Source organism: Cynara cardunculus (assembly GCF_001531365.2).
Source record: "Cynara cardunculus var. scolymus isolate 2C chromosome LG 17, CcrdV1, whole genome shotgun sequence".
Taxonomy (NCBI): Eukaryota; Viridiplantae; Streptophyta; class Magnoliopsida; order Asterales; family Asteraceae; genus Cynara; species Cynara cardunculus.
Window position 1 is genome coordinate 2,841,694 of NC_037544.1, and position 22,445 is coordinate 2,864,138.

Consider the following 22,445-nt stretch of genomic DNA (forward strand, 5'->3'; position numbering starts at 1 on the left):
ATATTATTAAACTTAAATTAAGTTAATTCGTTACGTTAAATTAAATTATAATAAAAATTTTGAATTAAAAAAAATAAACAAATAAGAACTTTTAATTAGATAATTTGATACTAATATTGATATATTTTTTGCAAATTTTATATGATATTTTCAAATTTATATTTTATTCAAAAATAAAAGCATTATCGCTTTTTCAAAACCACATAAATTTGTATTATATCGACATGGATAAAAAATAAAACAAAATATTGAAATGGAAATGTGTCTCGATGCATTGCTCGAGTACCCTTCTAATATATATTATATATATACAGAGAGAGGTGTGTTATTATGCAATCTTTTACATTTGTACAATTAATACAACTCAATCTCAACGTTTTATTTAGTTTGATGAATATGTGATTTCATAAAAGTTTTGATTGTTTCCTAATATAAAGTATTGATCATAATTAATAAACTCTAATCATCTTCCATAAATATTCAAATCATAATAAATCCATAAGATATCTCAATTGATTGGGTTGTATTGGTTGTACGAATAGACATAGTTGTATTTGAAATATACCATATATATATATATATATATATATATAAGAGTTTCATACGAGAACAAAGTTTAAAAATAATAATATATAAAAACAGTAAAATCACATGTGATTTTACACTGAAATTACACGTTATATTGTGTTTCATAATCTATGTGATTTCAGTGTAAAATAACATGTGATTTGACCATTCCTACGTTCTCTTATTTTGACCATGCTCTTATGATAAGTCAAGGAGAGATAAAACACTTGATGTTTTTCAACTGTGTGCTAAAAAAATTTAGTCAATATTAGCAGTTTAAATTGAGTTTTTCTATTCATTACCCCATCATCCATGAAACTACAGCCACAGATAAAACTGTGTGAAAAGAGATTAAGGTAGTGTGCATCAAGCAACAATGGTGACTGACTTCATGCCAGGGAGGTCCACGATCGAGACACTTCACATTCTCAAAATACTCATGGATAGATAAAAAAGAGTGCAGTAAGGATATGCACTTTGTGTTCTTAGACCTAAAAAAGGTCTTCAATAGAGTACCTTATGGTGCGATTTGGAAGTGCCTGGAGGCCAAAGAGCGAAGTTTCAGGTACCTAGACTCTGTGATTAAGGAGGGAGAAGTTAAGGAGTACATCGCACACCGAGAAAAAGACATTATGGTCAAAATAAAGAGCGGCCACGAGAGTATTGTGAGACTAGAGGATCCTGTTGAAACTAAAAGAAAAATTCTACAAGTTGGTCGTTAAACCAATTATGTTGTATGGTTCGGACGTTAGACAATAAAGATGACGCAAGAGAGGAATATGGAAGTTGCAGAAATGTTGTTGCAATGGACACGTGGCATGACCGTGTTGGACAAGATATCAAACAAGTTCTTTGGAGAGAACTAATTGTGCCTATTGCGAAGAGAAATTGAGTGATGATATACTCTAGTGGTTTGAGTACGTTCGTAGTAGATGATGACACGTGTGAAGACAGTGGATAGCGTATCGATTAAGTGAGTAAGGAGTGGAGGCAAATCGAAGAGGACATGGGACCAGTCGTCGTGGTTGGACATGGCAACCTTAGGCCTAACTGAACAGCCTTTGATAGGAGTTCTTGAAAGTAATGAATTAATGTTGTAGATTGATAGAGTCTTTTTAGATATACAGTTCGGAGAAGGGATTGAAGGGGTAGGTTGATATGACGTTTTTTTTTTCCAGATACATACATCTTGTAAGCTATTTTAAATGTCGGACCAACTATTGATCATCGTCTTGGTAAGCTATTACCTCACCAACTAGCTAATCAAACGTGAGCCCCTCCTTGAAGGGATTCTTCCTTTTGCTCCTCAGCCACAGGGTATTAGCAGCTGTTTCCAGCTATTGTTCCCCTCCCAAGGACAGGTTCTTACGCGTTACTCACCCGTCCCCAACTGGAAACACCACTTCCCGTCCGACTTGCATATGTTAAACATGCCGCCAGTTTCATCCTGAGCCACGGTTATTATGGATATCTACGCCTCTTACATTGTCTTTATTATTCATACTTTTTCTAACTTTGTTGCTTTTTGTACCTTATTTATTTTAAATATTATTTTTAGATTTTCAAATATATATCCTAAATAATAATCGAAATTGTTAAAAAAAGAGAGATTTTTAGGTATATAACATATAATAATCGAAATTGTTAAAAAAATTGTATTAATATTTAAAACAGTTATAATTCATAACTGTTTTAAATATTAATACAATTTGTAATTTTAGAAGATAAAGATTCGGTTAGCATGGGCCATGTTTTTAGGCCCAAAATAGTTGGCCCATGAAGTGTTGCAAGAAAACAACCTATTAGTTAGGGTGTCCAAAAACCCGATCAACTCAACACAATCCAACGTGAAATAATTCAACTCGAAGCAACCCGATATTTAATCGAGTTGTAAAATTGCCAAACGTAGGTATTAGGTTGATATTTGGTTACTATTATTTGAACCCAACTCAACCCGATGAACCCGATATCATTTTATTTCTTGGATTTAATATGATTGTTGAATTTTTATTAATATATACATTAGACGATTACACCATCATGTATGCTCTTCATATACACATATTTTCAGTCTATTCACACATCTATATTAACTCATTCGTATATATGTTAAATAACTGTGAACATATATATGTAAATTGAGAAAATTAACTAAATGTGATATACGTAAGAAGTATGGATAAGTTGTATTAAATGGTTGATGTTGAAAAAGAAATTATGAGTAGAGAAATAACATATTCAAGGTTAGAAAAATATTTTAATGTACCAAAGTATCAACCCGACCAACCCGTACAGGTTGGATTGAGTTAAGATTTTTCAAACCGCAAACATTGATTTGGGTTGTTCAAATGTCTTCAATCCGATCAACCCAACCCATGAGGACCCCTGCTATTAATGACCCATCGTTCATCAAATCTTTGAAAAGAATAAAGATTTCTTTGTAAAAACCACCTCCATAAAAGGATGATAACATGCATGTTTTGAAAAAAGAGAGAAAGCACGATGTGCTTGTGTTACTTTTGGGTCAAAAAGTTGGTTCTTGGGGCCACAAGATTTGATCTTTGCTCCTCTTTTGTTCAAGAAAAGAATCAGAAACCACTTTAAGGACACGTGTCAACAATGGTGAAATGAAGATCACACTTTTTTCTTTTTTTTCAACCCTAGAAAAAGGAGTTCACAATTTACAGGACAACAGCTAGCAACTAAACACCATTTCAAATTAAACATCCCTTCTTTTCTTTTCAAGACAGTCCAATCTGAACAACCGTATGAGCAGCGGCGGCAGCCGCAACTCCTGCTACATGACCGAACTGAGTTTGAGCGATTGCTATCCGTTCACTAGAAGATTGTTGGCTTGCCATACCATGTGGATTCACATGTGAATGTGCATGTGTTTGGCTGTAATACATGTTACTATTGAGGTCAATCACTATGCCCCCACTCAATTTTGCCGCCCCCACCACTTGTGGGTGCGGGTGTGGGTATGGGTATGTTTGTGGGTGCGGGTGCGGGTGTGGAACTGAGGATGAATCCCTACTGGCTTCCGTTGTGTGAATATTTCCTTCATCTCCGCCATTGGTGGTCATATATACATATTGTGGAGGAAGAGCCACCGGAGGTGCAACTGCGTTTTTCACCACCACCCTTGGATCATACACTTCTTCGTACGGGAGAACCGGCCCTATAATTCTTCCTTGCTTAGCTTCACACCCACAAAAAAAATAGTATATTACTAAATGATTATAGCCTCTTAATTACCGGGTGTTGTTGACCCGATATGAGTGTACATGCTTACTTAGGATGCATTTGATACGCTGGACATGGCAGAACAAGAATCACTGTTCCACATTTGGCAAGACTTTTATGTGAAATAGACAGGAACATAGTAGAACAAAGTGGAACGAGCGTTTTTCACCCCCACCCCTACCCCCACCCCATTAAGCAAACTTATGTTTCACCGACCTCAAAACAAAACCTAATTCTCTTCCAAAACATTAAATACATCTTCCTCTTTACATTCTATTCTCGCTTTAAATTTTATTTTATTTTATTGTATTTTATGCTCTTGAAACTTTCACTTTATTGTTCTCAAAATATTTTTATATGGTTTCTATATTTTGATTAATTATGTAATTTATCAAATATTGATAATAAAAAAATAATATAGAAAAGGTATAAAATTAAATTTGGAAACTACATAAAGTTTTTTTTTTGGTGTCATTGTAATTGTCTTGACGAAAATTTTCGAATGATATGTTTTGTTATAAAAAATATTTATTTTACTATAATTTAATAAATTACATAAATTAGTCAAAATATATAAACAACTCATTAGGGGTAAATTGGTCATTTTATCTATCCTGTCTTATCCAGTTATGTCTTACCAAACTCTGAACATTGTTCTCTCTGCTTGTCTAGATACAAAACACATCCTTAGTGAACAACCCCAGCGCTTACCCGATGTTTTTAGTAAATGGTCCTCAAGTGCCAATTCAAAAGGCCGATCCATTAAGAAAGATCACATACCTGTGGGCATCCTGGGGGGTGGACGAGTAACAGCAGCAGCCGCTGCCGCCTTGTAAACATTTACAGACGTATCTATTACTCTACCGCCACTAATCGCAGTTTCCATCACTCGTCTATTGTCAAATGCAACCACATTCTGTTGCGGTCTAGAAGCAATCATACCTGAATTGACTGAAGACCTAAAGTGTGCAAGAAACGGTAATTAATACCCGACCAAACTCAGAAACGGAACTCTTTTCAAACACTCTTTTTTAGCATTCTAGATCACTAACTTCCAAAATGATATAACTACGATGGTCTTACCTTGGGAGAGAAACATGCTTCCGTTCTGGAGGCATAACAGGCCCGTTTTTCCCACTGTTTTCCTCTAGATATGCAAACTGCCTACGAAATTGACCGATAGCACTGCACAGTTGCAACAGATGTTAGTCCCAAAAAACACCCGAGATAAAGAGCAAAGGCAAAGATAAAGAACCTAGGATAGAGAAAGTTTGTGCTTTCGTTCCCAGCCATATGATCTTTTAGCAGTTGAGGATGGTATTCCAGAATCTCCCAAAATATTAGTTCCCGAATATCCTCTTTGGTCACCCTACGCCTTTCAAACTCAAACTCGAGCTTCGAGATTGACTGACAAGAAGGTTCCCTCTCCAGCTTAGCCAATCCCTTGAAGTAAGGATCGGCTAAAGCCTGACAAAACAAAAAACAACCGAAGGTTAAGATGGCCGTTGTGGGTCTCTTTAAGGGTATCCGTATGCGGATGGGACTGGACAGGACTGAACTGATGAGAGTGAGATAGGCAGGTGAAAAAATTGTCCAAGATTTTGGGGTTTTAATTTGCATGTGTAGTTTAGTAATTTGCCCATCTTATCTCATCTCTCTGATTTTCATTCCACCTATTTTCGCTGGAAAGAAAAAAAAAACATTTTTGTCTCACCAAGTCCTGTTGTGTCCCGGTTTACATATAGCACGAACATGGGACAAGTTTTCTGTTATGTCAAATCCCGTGTACCATATGCACCATGAGAGAAATCAAACACATGAAATACCTCTTCAGCAGTTGGCCGATCCTTGGGATCGAATGCTAACAACCTCTGCAATAGCCTGAGTGCAAAAGGATCTACATTCACAAATTTCTGCGAAAATGGCACGGGTTGCTTTTTACGCATATCCATCAAGTATTTTCTTGCCTTATCATTACGAACCTACATTAGGTAAAAACGAGCACGTATTTAAATAAACAAAGTTTTAATCATCTTTTATATATGGAAAAACGAACGTGTAAAAAGCATACTCCAGAAATGATATCTGCTGATGGTGTCCCGAGAAGATCGGTTATAAGTTCCAACTGATGAACGACACTCTTTCCCGGGAAAAGTGGTCTTCCGGTCAATACTTCAGCAAAGATACAACCGATGCTCCATATATCAATAGCAGGAGTATACTGCAATTCACAAGTTACAATTCGTTAAAAAACCGACACTAACAAACACATTAAAATAGCAGAAAGATCTAAAGAAGTAACATCAAGATAATATACAGCAACTAAAGATCGTTTGAAATCTGAAATTAACTCGATGGGACAGTGATAACAGTATGAAGATCGACTCGAAAGAAAATATAAGATCACAGAATGTTGTATGCATAATAATCATACATATCTCAACTCTCAAGAATCATTCTTTGGCCATGCAGCAGCATTAGATCTCTGAAAAAAACAAATATGCTCGACATAAGGATCTATGAGCGATTGGTCCTAGGAAGCATCATACGAAAAACCGAGCTATTATTAGCTTCATTTACCATACGAGCATGCTATCGTTACATTCTAGAAAACGACAGGTAAATGCAGCTTAACGGGATATACCTTTGAAGAAAAAGATCCACATAGCTCAGGAGCCCTGTACCATCTTGTTGCGACATAATCCTGTATTAGGATATAAGAATTCAAACAAATTATGCCACTTAAATGTACATTTTCGAAAGGTTGGCTAATGCAATATCAATAATCTACTTAAAATAACTCACCGTCCAAAGAACTGCTGTCGGGGCATCATTAAATGCCACCCTTGCGAGTCCAAAGTCACATATCTTGAGCTTGCAATTGGCGTTTGCCAATATATTCTTCGGTTTAAGATCTCGATGGTACACATTTGCTAAATCAAATAGAAATTCGTCATCAGCTTTGGTTTCAAAAGACATAATTATCGATCTAACTAATGCCTTCATGCCACTGTCCATTAGGGTGCATTTGGCATGTAGACGGGATTAGACGGGCGAGAGTGAGGTATGGGCAATTTAGTAATCTTGTTACATCTTCCTGGTTAACTGATTTTGGTTCCACCTATTTTGGTGGGACAAAAACTTGCATCTTTTATCCCACTAGGTCCTGTCATACATCGGTCTAAATTGCCGCACCAAAGTTGGGACAACAAGTTTTCGACGTGTGCATACCAAATGTACCCTATGAGGTTTATAAGCAATCTAAGAAAATTACCCGTATGCATATACTTCAATGCTCGTAGCATCTGATAGAGGAAAAAACGATGGTGCTCATGTGTCAAGTCATCATTGGCCTTTATGACTTGGTGAAGATCGGACTCCATGAGTTCAAATACTACAAAAATATCTTTAAATGCCCGTCTTGATGGTGGCAACATGATCCTCTTAATTTCAACAATATCAGGATGCCTTAAAAGCCTTAGCAATTTGATTTCACGCAAGATACGAACAGCATCCGATGCATGTTCAAAAATGTCGGTTATTTTCTTGATTGCAACCTTCTCCCCGGTGTGTGTATCAACAGCTGAACAAACGACTCCATAACTTCCCTTCCCTATGATCTCCAAGATTTTGTATCGATTTGATTCACCATACTCGGTGAAGAACTCGACCTCTTTTGGATTCTGTAACACAGTGATTGCAACATGAAATCGCACATAGTTGACTCTCTGAAGGTGGTGATTTACTTGTAGAAATAAGCATACAAATGTCGTAATATACCATCATGAACCTTATGAAAACTAGACTAGTTTAACCAATACCAAGAAGAGGCATCTAGTTTTCCAGAATGCTTTAAGGTTCTAACCAAATTTTTAATGCACCAAATTGAGATATCATACCATACAAAGAAACCTAATTCATCCAAAAAATCAGTTTACCATCAAATGAGTTCTTGAAGGATTTCTTAAAACAGCATTTTGAACCACAATTGAAGCACCAACACATCTCTCCATATCAAATAGCATTCAGATTTCAAATGATAAGCTATTAGAAAGGGAGAATCAAAGGCATTGACCTAGAAGCTAGAAATCTCAAAATTGAATCATGTTAATGTTACAGTCCCAGCTCAAAATTCTCGACCAATAAGCAAGTATAACGTCCAATATCTCTAAATTCAGTTAAGAAAGCACAAATTAAAGCTTTGATGTCCGAAATTACGTAATTAGCAATGAAATTCAACACGAATAGATAATTCAAATTAAAAACAAGTTAGAATAAAGTTAAACCTTTCTTCGCGGATCTTGTTGCATCGTTATCGTCCCACAATTGAGATTGATCCCACAAGGTCTGATTACTGTTTCTGGAAACAGATCGAGAGAGCCCCAAAAACTAACAGAATAGAAGAAAGAATCAAAGGGAGACTGAAAACAACAAACAAGAAAGGGCAGTAGCGATGGTTGCCGGAATTCGGAAAGGGGAGATTAATTCAGCCACATTTATCCCACCTACCGCAACAACGAATCACCAAACCACAATCTCCCTTAGAAATCTCTCTGGAATCAAAGCAAGGCAACACCACCACCACCACCACCTTACTCATCCAATTCTGGTAACCCTAAACCTAGAAGTGAAACGCCACCGCCAGCGTGTAGTCAAAGAAGGTGAACACCTCAGTATTTTGGATAGAAGCAAAGCTTGAAACTAGTGAAATTTGACAATCAGTAGCTGAGAAATGCTGAATCGATGGCCGAACAGAGAGATGGGAGGTCCTTATAGATTTGAAGATCTGGCGGTGGGTGGTGGTGGCTGACGTGAGAGAGAGAGAGAGAGAGGTGAAGGGAGTTTGATTAAATAGATAAAGAATGTGGGTGGGTTTATTTTATCCATTTCTTTCTTCTCACCGCTATTCACTCAGTAAATGCAACGTCTTTGTGTGTATGTTACCTCTATCTATATTATATATATATATATATATTTTTTATTAACCTGGATATCCAAACCGCTATGCGAGTCGACTAATCTCAAGACGATCACCTGCTGTACAAATAGTCCGGAGTCACCGCATTTGAACCTCCATGGTCACAAAAAGATTTTTATTTCTTCTTGGATTTGAACCTAGGACCTCATGATACTTTTGATCTTTGGAGTCAATTCAAATCAATCATGTACCATTCTTGTGGTTTATATCTATACTATATTATAAAATATTTGACAAAAACTCTTAAAAACCGTTTTTTATGCATGAAGTACTGTATATTGATGCATATTACTTAAAATTCAAGATTACAAGTAAATTATGCATAAGTACAACTTATTAAAGCTTCATGTTTGAATTCGTGTAACTAACTGCGGATAAACATAACCAAATAGAGGATAAACGTCTCATTTTAAAATATAAAAAATCTAAAGAATAATTATTGAGTTCTAATAAAATAATTAACTATTATCTTCATAAGAAAATTATATTATTGAACCAAATATAAATTACTTCATTATTGAACCAAAATTAAACTACAATAATAAAAAAAATTAAATTAAAAATTTGCAAAAAAAATAGGAATTTTAAATAGTTAATTTGATATTAATATCGATATATTTTTGTCAATTTTTTATGATATTTTTAAATTTATATTTTATTCAAAAATAAAAACATCGTCGTTTTTTAAAATCACATAAAACCATACTGTAATATTGACTGAGATAAATAATAAAATAAAATATTAAAATCACGATGTATCTCGCTGTATTGCGCGAATATCCTTCTAGTTAGTGTGTGTGTATATATATATATATATATATATATTAAAATAAAATGAAATAATGTATTTTTCTAAATAAAAATAATTAATAATTAAACATTTTAATAATAAATTCTATTATTTTTAATTCTTTAAAAAACGCAAAATATTCTTTATATCATTCTTTAAAATAAAAAAACTAAAGAAATCTTTAAATTTAAATAATTTTTTACAATTTAATTTATGAAAAAATAAATTAACTTTTATTGATTAAATTATTATTATTTTATATAAATTAATTTTAGAAAGTGTATTATGATTTTAAATTATTAGAATATTTTGGTAATATAATAAATATTGAAATCTCTAAAATATAGAATTAATTTTTTTAAAGATTTTGACTTTTGATTTTTTATTTTTAGTTAAATTATAAAAAATCTTTTCGAGATGCTTTTATGAGCCAAAAAGAATTATTACAAATCATTTATACTATTTATTGTTTGGTTTTTTTATCAAACATGATTAGATTATCAACGAACGCCTAACTTATTAGTCAACAGCTATCTTTTCAACTAACAACTATCTTATCAACCAACAGATATTTCATCATACATAGTTTTATTATTCACAGGTATAATTTCTTATAACTTAACGTTCGAATTTAATCAAACCAACTGATAAACAGATTCAAACACAGAGGAAAGCATTGAGCTTTATATTTGTATCCTTGGAGGCGTGTTTCCTGTAGAACCAGTTGAGGTTATCAATGATCAATTTTTTTCCCAAATAATTATGATTTTGTTCACTTAACTATTCGATTATCTTATTCTAAGACGGAGGGAGGTTAGAAATTGTTTTTCCCAAATAATTATGATTTTTATTCCTCATTGGATTTGTACTTGAGACCTCCAGGTATTTTTGACCTTTGGAATCAAGCTCAAACCAATGGTTAAATATTTTATAATTACGTATTACATAAATTCATTTTTTAATTTTTTTTAAGGATGGAAAACTGAAGTACAGGTATTTCAGGGGTTCTATATCTGCTTATGAATCTTTAAGCTATGTTCAGTAATTTTCCGATATATAAATGTCTATAAATATATAAAACCAGATATCGGTTTTCGTGTGAAATAAATATATAGGAAAAATTTAATGTGACATGGGTTTATGTATAAAAATCATATGTTATGCTTACAAATAAAAGACCATCCATTACTTAAAAAGGAAGCATTATGGTGATTGATGGAACCTAAGAGAACTTTAAAAAGCAAATCAAACCCTTGGCAACCATACAATTTTCAATAAAGTTTTCAAATATTCTTTTCCATATTAATTTCATTCAAATAAAAATAAGAATAAATTACAGATTTAGTCCTTATGGTATGTTAATTTTTATGGAATTGGCTTATAGACTTCAGATATTATTATGTAGATTTACAGATTTAGTCGTTTTCTCTAAGAGACATCCACCTTGCATGTTAACTACAAGGGCATTTTCGTCAACTTACCACTTTCTTCTGTTTTATGTTTTTTTTTTTTTTTTTTTTGCTAGGTTGAATCATCATGGGTTTTTTTTGAAGTATATAATATTTATATGGGCAAATTGCATGAAAAAGTAACCTACTTTAACTTGATTCCTATTTTGGGTAACGTACTTTCAAAACTTCTATTTTGGTACCTAAGATGTAAAGTTCTAAACATTTAAGTACCCGGGTAACTGGTTGAAGTATTAACTGGTTATCATACTGATGTGGCGAGTGATGTGTTATCCAACTCGGTATTATTTGTTGACCTAGTCAGTGACGTGGATTTTTTTTAATTTAAAATTAGTCTTTTTTTTAGTCTAAAATTAGTCTTCACTGGGTTACCCGGATACTTAAATGTTTAAAACTTTACATCTTAAGTATCAAAATGAAAGTTTTGAAAGTACGTTACCTAAAATAGGAATCAAGTTAAAGTACGTTACTTTTTCATGCAGTTTGCCCTATTTATATTTGACAAATAGAACAAATAAACTCACACATTCTATTTACCTTTGGTAAGGTTTGAACGCTTGACCTCCTAGGAAGCCAATGACTCACATACCGCTAGGTTAAATATCATTTGGCATCATCATCGTCTTTTTCACATTAAGAATGAAGAACATCAACAAATTCTCATAAACAATGATAAAACATCAGTAAGTTTTCATAAACAATGATGAACATTAATAAACTCTTTAATTTTTGAATCTTCACTGTCCCCCCTCTCATCATCTCATGTTTCTTCACTAAAAACCCTAAATCTAAATGAACAGGTCATAAGCCTTGGCCCTATAAGAATTCATCTTAGAGGTCACCGGTTCGAGTCCGTAAGGCCACTGAGATTTTTTCGCCTGTTATCCAGGGCCTCTGAGATTAGTCGAGCAAGTTGTCTCAGACACCCATGATTTAGAAAAACATAGATCTAAAATACGAAAGGCATAAATCCAAATCAAACCCTAAATCTTTTCTACCAAAAAAAATATAAAAAACCAGTGAATTTTCTTGAATCCTCCTGCCTATCACTCCTCATCTTCATCTTCCCTAAAAAGAAATCCTAAGAGGTTGTTTACCTAAATACTTACCTGGTAAGCGCTTACCGTTAAGAGTCAACACTATAATTTATTTTATCGAGTAAGATTGTAGTACATCAAAACATATCTTATGCAACAATTTACCAGGTAAGCGCTTACCCGGGTAAGAGTCGTCACCCTCACTTACCGGGTAAGACTCTCCATTCTTATCATCGTTCTTACCAGGTAAGATTTTTGTCTCTTGCCATGTTCATCCGGTAAGGAAAATTGCCCAATAAGTATTTACTGGGTAAGCGTTTAGTAAACGGCCCCTAAATATAGTTAAGAAAAAACCCTCTGGTTTAACCTGTTCAAACAAAACTCATTATTTTATTATTATTTTGGACAAGTTTTTTTTTTGGTCTTTTATTTACAGTTGATTTAGGGTTTTTTTAGAGTTTGATTATTCTTAATCTAATTTCGGATAAAGATTGTTCTTAATCTTGTTGATGGAGAACCAAAACCGTGAAAGAATACATCTCAACTATTTTAAGTAATAAGTAAAGTCTAAGGACCAATTCCATAAAAATGAACATAGTAAAGGGACCAAATCCGTAATTTACTTTAAATATATATTTTTAAATATAAAGATATTATTTCCATACGTAAAAATAAAGTAACAATAAATAAAAAATTGTAATAAATCGTAACGAGTTTAATATTATAATGAATAATTAAAATAGTTGTAAAACACGAATCATGTGTTCCATGCATATATCATATGTTATGTAAGAAATAACGAATTAAATATTTATTTATTTTTTCGGAAAAGTTAATGATAATAAATTTGAAATCCACGTTTAAATAATGTCTGATATTGTACTTGAAAATTATGAATGTGAATATCTGATTTTATGTGTTAAAAGTCGTACGATTTAATTAAATTTCATTGACCTGATTTAAAATAATTCATTGTAATTGGATCGGATAGGACCCGAAATTTCAACATTGAAATTGGATTTATCAGTAATGAATGATAGTCCATGATCCAATATAACAAAACGATCCAATCCGGTTACTATCCAGTTATCTACTAACTGCCAATTGGAACGAGTCTTGTAGGGCTACTGGGATTTTCTAGACTGTTATTCAGGACCTCAAGGACTCGTCGAGATGCGCGCAAACTAGTCCGGACATCCATGGTTAACAAAAAAAAAACTACCATTTATATATATACAAAATAGTAGCATGATATCGTTATTAATTGATATTGTATGTAACGTTTTTTAAGAATTAAAAAAATATATGAAATGGTAGATTAATTGAAATTTTTTGGATCAAATATAATATGCATTAATCGATCCAATGAATAGCGAATAACAGTATCCAATGGATGAAATCAATTTGATTCAATCATCAATGGGCTTTCATCAGCTGTCAAATGATAATTTGATTGTATCAGATGAAAAAAAATCCAATATTCAATAGATGATCGAATTGGATCATATCCATCTAAATCTATATTGGATTTCGACCTATAGAACACCCCTATCCAATTCATGCATATCTCATGCTTCTCGTGTTTTTTTCCCCGTAAAGGTTATTTTGAGAAGTGGTAAATATTTTAGAAGTAAAAATGTGATCATAACCTTTATATGGTCAAGATTGGATTTGACTGACCAATAATTGCGGTTTTGACTGGTCAAAATTGGGGTTATGCGAAAAATAAAGAGAGGTTTCGTAATTTTTACAAAAAAAGGGCAAACGAGTTTATATATGAACATATGTGATTCACATAGGAACTAATTAACCTATTCACATATGAACTTGTGTGGTTCACATATGAACATATACTTCATACGTATATCACATGAGTTCATATATGAATTCATTTACCGTCTGTTTGTAAAAGTTAAGAAACTACTCCTCTATCTTCCACATACCCATGTGATTAATTATTTTGTGCTTCACAGTCAAAGCCACAAATGTTGATCAGATGAATGGCTAGAATCATTCCTCAAATATTTACCACTTCTCAAATGTATGTGTGTGTATGTATATACATATACATATACATATACATATACATATACATACACACACATACACACACACATATATATATATATATATATATAGATGAATGATCATGTGAGAAGCGTACGAAGAGATTTGAACCCTTGATCATTTTTTATCACACACCAACCATGAATTGCGTTTTAGAAGAGAATTAATTTGGTGTATCTCGGTGCACCTCGTTAATGTTAACATTCAAATAAAGACTGATTCAAAGGTGAAAATCTATTCATATGTTTCTCACTATAGTTTCTCTTCTCAACGGAATATGATCATATATATATATATATGTGTGTGTGTGTGTGTGTGTGTCCATATATATGAATTTAATCATTTGAGAACCCATATATTATGATAACTGTGAGAACTATTAGCATATGGTGTTGTTTCACATAAATTTTACCATATAAGGTTAGAATTTAATATAATGTTTAAATATATTTGTTTCACAATGTGTTTGCTTCATATATAATTAGTCAGAATGTGAGACTTTTTAATGGTATTTTTGTTTCGTAAACACATGAAAAATGTTCATATTATGAAACAAAATATATATTAATCAATATACTAAGTCCAAGTCATACAAAAATCATATGAAACAATACATGTGCACTGGTTTTCAAGATTATCATAATTTTATGGGATGAACACACACACACACACACACACACACATATATATATATATATATATAGTTGGGTTCTGGTAAGAAAGAGGGTTAACATGAAAAACATAAGAAGAGATCTTCATTCCTAAATGCACATTATGATGAGATGCACCAAGATACACTGAATCAATCCTCGTATTTAGCGTGATTCATGTTTGAGTTTGAGATTAAAGGTGATCAAAGGTGCAGATCTCTTCTTACACTTCTCACATGATCATTTGCACACAGACACACACACACATATATAATTTATATGACAAATGATCATGTGAGACGGAAAGTTGTAATAAGAAAAGATCTGAATTCTTGATAACTTTAATCTCATGTTCATTCATAAATTATGCTTTAGAAACGAAATTGATTTAGCGCATCTATGTGTATCTTATTAATGTTGACATTCAATTAAGATTAATCCAAAAGTGAAGATCTGTTCTTATGTTTCTCATCACAACTTTCTTTCTCATCGAAACTCAGCCTCAATTTATATTTACTAGAAGGGTACTCGTGCAACACAGCGAGATACATGTTGATTTTAATATTTCATTTTTTTTATCTCAGTTGATGTTATAATATGGTTTTATGTAATTTTGAAAAAAAACAATGGTGTTTTTTTTCAATAAAATATAAATTTGAAGATATCATAAAATTTGACAAAAATATATATCAATTATTGGTATCAAACTAACTATTTAAAATTTCTCATTTTTTGTGTAATTTTTTAATTCAATTTTTTTATTATAACTTAATTAGGTTCAATAATGAAGTAATTTATATTTGGTTTAATAATATAATTTTCTTAAAAGATAATAATTAATTATTTTGTTAGAACTTTATAATTATCCTAATTATATTTTAGATTTTTTAGATTTTAAATAAGATATTTATCCTGTATTTGATTATGTATATCCGCAGTTAATTATACAAATTCAAACATGAAGTTTTAATAAGTTGTAGTTATGCATAATTTACTTGTAATATTGAATTTTTAAGTAATATGCATCAAGATACAATACTTCATGCATAAAAAATAAATTTTAAAAGTTTTGTTAAATGTTTTATAATATAGTATAAATTATATATAAAAATATTAATTTAATATATAATATATTTAAAATAATTTGTAACAGTAAATTCTATACGTTCGCCGTCCAAGACAAGAATGGAAACACAACAGGCACATTGGTTTTTTTTTTTTAAATTGTAATATTAAATTGTTTTAAAAGTAATTAAAAAAAAGGAAATTGCTGAGATGTTCAACGTGGCCAATTATTGAATGAAATAATTAAACCTTTATAAATAAATATTATAAAACAAACTCAAATGTAAAATGATTACCGACGCCATTGAATTACTTTGTAAATTTTTTATTTATGAGAAATACCAAAATTTTATTTAAATTAATTATCATGTCATTTAATTTAGTTTTTCGAAAATTATTTTAAATATATATTTTAATTTTATATTTTTAACTCGTGTATTAATTATTTGTACAGTACAAGTTTATGTATTAACTACTTGTATCATACAACGTTATCGCCCACACGACATTTTTACCCCTTCCATGCCGTGGGACTCCTGCCATTCATGGTCGTCGTTAGCTAGCAACCTTCTCACCTATTTTTATATATGTTTTTAACTTCAAAATCTGTAAGTACAACTAATCTTGAGTGTAAAGAAGTTTCTTTTTGGCAAATTTAATTACAATTAAATTTCTAACTTGTGAATTTACTATTTGTACGGTACGGTTTTTGCATCGATGACTTGAATTATGCTAGAGATGCACAAAAAACGAAAAGTCTGAAGCTTGGTATAAACCTGGTTGGTAAAAGCATGGACGTAGTAAGTTTGAGCCCAAGCCCGACGCTAACGCCCATCCAAACCAACTTCTTTTTCTGGGGGCGAAGAAAGCTGGTCCTAAAATATCCCAGAACCCGTGTGAAAAAACTAGATCGAACCCTGTTTCAACCCAAAGCTTGAGCCGAGTGCGAAAAACCAAGGCTCTTTTTCGCTTAATGAAAATGAGGCTTAATTAAAATCAAGTTAAATCATGCATTGCGAATGTAAAAAAAAAAAGTCTTGATGTTGATATGTATGTTTTTAGTCTGATTCCATTGTTTCGAGGGATTTCTAAAGTATTCTTGGTTATTTCAAGGGATTTCTAAGTTTTTTGTCGGTTGCAAGAGACTTTTCGGGTTTTTGGTTGATTTCGAGAGTTGTTTTTTTTTTTTTTGGTTTTTTGGGTGATTTTGATGTACTTTTTTTTGTTGATGGGTTCCCAAACGAGAAATTATCAGAGAGAACACATGGTAAAAAGTTAAAAAAACGCTTACCCAATAAGATTAATGATGGTGATGATCTTGCTGGTAAGTATTAGCAGGTAAAATCAAACGGCTCCTAAGTAAAATTACTAATCTATCCCTGTATTAAAAATAAAAGTTTTGTGATATAAGCGATTTTTTTTCTGTTTTTAACATAAATATATTTATAAATACAAAAAAAAAAAAAGATTTTATCATTTATAAAATAATTAATGGAAAATAGGGTCATTTTCAGGTGTTGGTTAAGGGTCCAATTGAGGAGGGTAAATAGGACGTGGATGGCTAGGAACAATCGCCCTTTATTATGCTCCACAACATTCTGACACGTCTATATGCATATATATAATGTATGTATGTATATATATATATAATGTATGTATAATATTCTTTAAAATGTATAAAAAATAAATATAAAACAATGTACGGAAAAAAAACATAGTTGATTAACATTAAAATTAGTTAATTATTGTGATGTTTGAAAATCTAAATTAAATCATTGGACAATGATATATTAACTTTAAAGATAAGTAAAGTTTATTCATTTTTTCATGTGAGTCCTCACAAGTTCCACGTCGTACACCAAATCTGAAGGGATGAAATGGATGGTCGCCGACGTGACGAAATAGATGGGGTGTCGACGGGATACGGTCGTGGGTATATCGGCCGAATTAGCATCATCAATTGTTTCTTGTTGATATGTATATGCTAACCATGATCACGAACCAATTTTTTTACTGATTTTACACCATCGATCTGCGTTAATGTTCAACAACCGATTTGTTCCTGGGTTCTATTGAATCACCAAGAAGAAGGCATCATTTAGGGGTTCTGATTTTTGATTTAGGTTGTACGGTTATCTTTGATGTTCTCGATGAAGAATATGGAGAAGATATTATTGATTGTGCAAGTGATTTTGGATTTTCATTTAGGGGCCGTTTACTAAAAGCTTACCCGGTAAGTAAGGGTCAAGAATCTTATCTGGTAAGAATGAGGATAAGGATGGAGAGTCTTACCCGGTAAGTGAATGTGACGACTCTTACTCGGATAAACGCTTACCAGGAAAATTGTTGCATGGAATACGTTTTGATGTACTACAACCTTACCCAGTAAAATAAATTATAGTATTGACTCCTAACGGTAAACATTTATCGGGTAAGCATTTAGGTAAACAACCCATTAAGGTGGTGAAGAAGACGAAGATTCAAGATTTAAATATTATTAATTAAAAATAAATAAATATTTTTTAAAACAGGAATAGTTTTTTTTTCTTCCAAAAACCAAGGGGAAAAAGAAATATATTCATAATCTATTTTGTTGTTGTTAATGGGGAAACATAATATTCCAAAAACAGCAGCATATTCCAAATTGTCACAATCACTAAATGATGCATTTTTCTCAGATATTTATTATATTTTTAGGGCTAATTATAATTTTTAAGGTGTTTTTTTTTTTTTTTTATGACGATGACTTTATGAGGAGCTTATTCGTTCAGATTAATCCTTGACGATTATAAATGACTTAATTTATCATAGATGAATCTCTATGACTACAAGGGTTTTGACAACACCTAGATAAACTAGTTAGATTAAAAATATAAAAAAATTATTGATATTTGTATATTTTTTTGTATGATTAATTATAGCTTATAATCATATATTTCTTTTAAAATGGCCGATTTCGTGTTTCGACTTTGTCATCCGGATCAACGCACAACACAACCGAATTGTGCTATGGATGCTAGTTTGGGGTCTTATTCCTTAATGTTCAGTGGATGTTTGATGGAATATGTGTTCTCGAGGCTCATTCAGCATGATGGAATATACTCGTTTGTTTGATCGACGGTTTCATTTATGCTGTGTCGTGGATCGTGTTCGTCCGTGTTTACGTTGAACGATGAAGACGACATTACCTAATATTGATACCGTCCCCTAATCTAGACATAAAGGCAAATACAAAACACACATGAAACAAGAACGGCCGAACAACAGAGAATCAAAAATGGTGGCATCGTCAGTCGTCACATGTGATATCGATGTTATAAAGGTCGACTTTAATTTGCCAATACTCTCTTTCTATAGGGAAAAAAATGGTGAGCAAAGTCGTGATCGCCATTGTTGTAGCTATAGGTGTGATGATAGTGAGGAAAGTACTAAATTGGGCATGGTTGAAGCCAAAGAAGCTAGAGAAGTGGCTGAGAGATGAAGGGTATAAAGGTAATTCATACAAGGTTGTAGTGGGTGACATGGAAGAGCTTTCAACCATGATGATGGAAGCTAAATCAAAGGCCATGCCAATCACCCACGATATTACTTCACATGTTCTTCCCTTCGATCACCACATCATTTCCAAATATGGTATTTTTAATTACATACATACATATATATATATATACATACATACCTACCTAACTTGTTGTTTGATAGGGAAAAGGTCATTTATGTGGTTCGGGCCGACCCCAAGGATTTACATCACGGACCCGGAACTGATCAAGGAGATATTATGGAGGCCCAATGAGTTCCAGAAGCCGCACCCTGAGCCGATACGAGATAGCATCATCGCGGGACTTCTAGCCTCCGAGGGTCGGAAATGGACCAAACATCGTCAAATAATCAATCCCGCTTTTCATCTTCAAAATATCAAGGTTCGTTTGTAAAAGATTTCAAAATTTCTTATTTTTACCACTTTGACCTATAACTTGCTGATCTTGTAATATTTGATGATGTGACTGTCAAGTTATTGTCCGCTTCACCATAGCATTTTTATAAACATTTTGTAAACAAGTATTCACGTCATCAAATGTTCAAGATCAATAATTTACCTGTCAAAGGGTTCAAAATAGGAAATATTGAAACTCTGTGACATCGATTGAGAATCAAATTTATTTGTTTTCACCATGAAAATGTAATGAAATTTATTGGGTTGATGGGGTGCATAGAGTATGTTCTCATCGATCTCTTTGAGTTGTAGAGATATGAACGACAAATGGCAGCTCCTGACTGCCGAAACGGGAGTCATGGAAGTCGATGTGTGGCCATTCATTGATAACTTGGCCGGAGATATTATTTCACGAACGGCGTTCGGTAGCTGTTACGAGGAAGGACGGAAGATATTCCGAATCCAGAAGGAACAAACCTATCTCGTGATCCAACGATTGCTTATGCTCTATCTTCCAGGAGGAAGGTAACCACCATCAGACGGTAGATTTTACCATCTGATCCAATCCTGTTAAGATTGAATGACCGGTCAAATTCAATCTGGTTGAATGATTAGATCAGATCGGTTCCATCTATTGAACTTCTCTCTCTCTCTCTCTCTCTCTCTCTCTCTATATATATATATATATATATTTGATCGTAATTAATTGGATCGTTTCGGTTTTTTTTAAGTATATAATATTTATATACGACAAATGCAACAAATAAACTCATACACCCTCCTCACCTATGGTGAGGTTTGAACCCCTGACCTCCTAGAAGGCCAAGGGCTACGATACCGCTAAGTCAAAGGCCCTTTGGTTCGGTTTTATTGGATTATGTAGTACCATCCAAGAACTGAATGCTCCAATTTGGATGTTGAAATGCTAAATTTAATTTGATTCGGTTACAGGTAGATATTTGATTATGGATCGTCGGGTTTAATTGGTTTTGAGTTGATATTCGTTTTGGAATGTAGGTTTATACCTACGAAAGCGAACAAGAAGTTTAAAGAAAACGACAACAAGCTTAAAGTTATGCTACGAACCATAATCGATAAACGAAAGAAAGCAATCGATATCGGAGAACATGGTGACAACGACTTGCTCGGGATTTTGCTAGAATCAAATTCGAAAGAGATTGAAGAAGACGGAATTGGAATGAGCATGGAAGATGTGATCGAAGAATGTAAACTATTTTACCTTGCGGGATCAGAAACGACCTCGAATTTGATCGTTTGGACCATGGTTTGTTTGAGTTTGCATCAAGAATGGCAAATCCGAGCTCGACAAGAGGTTCAACAAGTTTTCGGTACCGAAGAACTAAATTTCGATGGCCTAAAGCATCTCAAGATTGTGACGATGATACTGAACGAGGTTCTTAGGCTATACCCGCCAGCGGTGATGGTTACTCGAGCTACTTCAAAAGAGACGAAGCTCGGAAACATGATGATACCTTCAGGTGTGCACATAACGATACCAATAATCTATGTCCACCATGACCGCGAAATATGGGGCGAAGATGCGACGGAGTTCAAACCGGAAAGGTTCTCGGAAGGAGTTGCGAATGCGACAAAGACCGGAGGACCGAGTGCCTTTTTGCCGTTTACGAGCGGTCCTCGGGTTTGCATTGGCCAAAACTTTGCTATGATTGAAGCGAAAACCGCCATAGCGAAAATTCTCCAACGTTTCTCCTTCCAACTTTCGCCATCTTACACGCATTCTCCTTTCCCCGTGTTCACTCTTCCACCCCGGTTTGGTGCTCACTTGATTTTACGTTCTATTTGACGATAGAAGACATGGTACCCAATTTTCGAATGGTATATATTACGTTTTTTGTTTGGTTTGATTTGATTTATCTGCCAATCAACATAATGATTTATCTGCGTTTTGTAACGATAAATAATGATTAAACGTAATTATTGTGAAATAATCGCTGCTTGAAACCCATAATGATACGAATATAAATCATAATTTTAAAAACCCACCATTATCGTGATGAAAACTCATTTATCAAAACGTTCATTTATTCATGGAACCAAAATCCAATACTCACTCAAAAGTGAAATGGGATTAAATGCCCAAAATATAAACAAGTTTCGATACTCAAACAATAAATAATGGAGAATACTCCATATCCGACACGTCAAAGAAAACATGGATAAAACTCAATACCTAAAATAACACATTTCGGTAACAGGAGAGACCCGATTTTCATGGTTAGTGACGGAACACAAAAGTGGACCATTCCATGTTATAAAGCTTATCCTGAGGATCAGTGGCTCTAATGGGATCAATTGTTCATGATTCATAGTTCAAGGCCCCCAATTATTCCAGGTACACCCATCCACTAGAAATTACATCACGTGGCCATGGCTAGTATCCGGCTCACATAAGACCGTTCCATGTTCCTCCGATGACCCAATGCCTATTTCTAGCTACAATACGGGAATAACCACCCCATTAAATTGACTCAGGAATTACAACATGGCCGCACCAAGAAGTTGCCCGATCCTTGCCAAGTCGTCCGGTCGGCCTCCTGACCATTCCTTGATCGTTTTCGACCGTCCCTTGACAGTTCTCGATTGTTTTCCCAATCGTCCTC

At 33.3% G+C, this 22,445-nt stretch overlaps 2 protein-coding genes across 2 annotated transcripts; one reads left to right on the forward strand and one right to left on the reverse strand.

The window, feature by feature from the left end:
* Positions 1–3,189: 3,189 nt before the first annotated feature.
* Positions 3,190–8,633, reverse strand: LOC112500197 (mitogen-activated protein kinase 15-like). The gene is made up of 10 exons (XM_025103557.1): positions 8,100–8,633; positions 7,088–7,496; positions 6,619–6,746; positions 6,458–6,517; positions 5,885–6,034; positions 5,640–5,795; positions 5,069–5,280; positions 4,897–4,998; positions 4,594–4,772; positions 3,190–3,769 (listed from the first exon to the last, which is right to left on the reverse strand). Exons 1-10 carry the CDS (start codon positions 8,121–8,123, stop codon positions 3,309–3,311), a joined length of 1,881 nt encoding a protein of 626 aa, XP_024959325.1. The 5' UTR covers positions 8,124–8,633; the 3' UTR covers positions 3,190–3,308.
* A 10,601-nt stretch (positions 8,634–19,234) lies between these two features.
* Positions 19,235–21,628, forward strand: LOC112501274 (cytochrome P450 CYP72A219-like). Its single transcript, XM_025104987.1, has 4 exons — positions 19,235–19,502; positions 19,572–19,789; positions 20,084–20,328; positions 20,821–21,628. The coding sequence occupies exons 1-4, from the start codon at positions 19,235–19,237 to the stop codon at positions 21,626–21,628; spliced, it is 1,539 nt and encodes a 512-aa protein (XP_024960755.1).
* The last annotated feature ends 817 nt before the right edge of the window (positions 21,629–22,445 follow it).

What these genes read in the sequence shown, in the direction of transcription:
- LOC112501274 (XM_025104987.1), top strand. Translation starts at nt 19,235, where the DNA reads ATGGTGAGCAAAGTCGTGATCGCCATTGTTGTAGCTATAGGTGTGATG. An exon ending in TTCATCTTCAAAATATCAAG is followed by an intron (nt 19,790 to 20,083) that starts GTTCGTTTGTAA and finishes TGGGGTGCATAG; the next exon opens with AGTATGTTCTCATCGATCTC. An exon ending in CTCTATCTTCCAGGAGGAAG is followed by an intron (nt 20,329 to 20,820) that starts GTAACCACCATC and finishes TTTGGAATGTAG; the next exon opens with GTTTATACCTACGAAAGCGA.
- LOC112500197 (XM_025103557.1), bottom strand. Translation starts at nt 8,123, where the DNA reads ATGCAACAAGATCCGCGAAGAAAG. An exon ending in ATCGGCCAACTGCTGAAGAG is followed by an intron (nt 5,281 to 5,639) that starts GTATTTCATGTG and finishes TTGTTTTGTCAG; the next exon opens with GCTTTAGCCGATCCTTACTT. An exon ending in ACAAACTTTCTCTATCCTAG is followed by an intron (nt 4,999 to 5,068) that starts GTTCTTTATCTT and finishes GCAACTGTGCAG; the next exon opens with TGCTATCGGTCAATTTCGTA.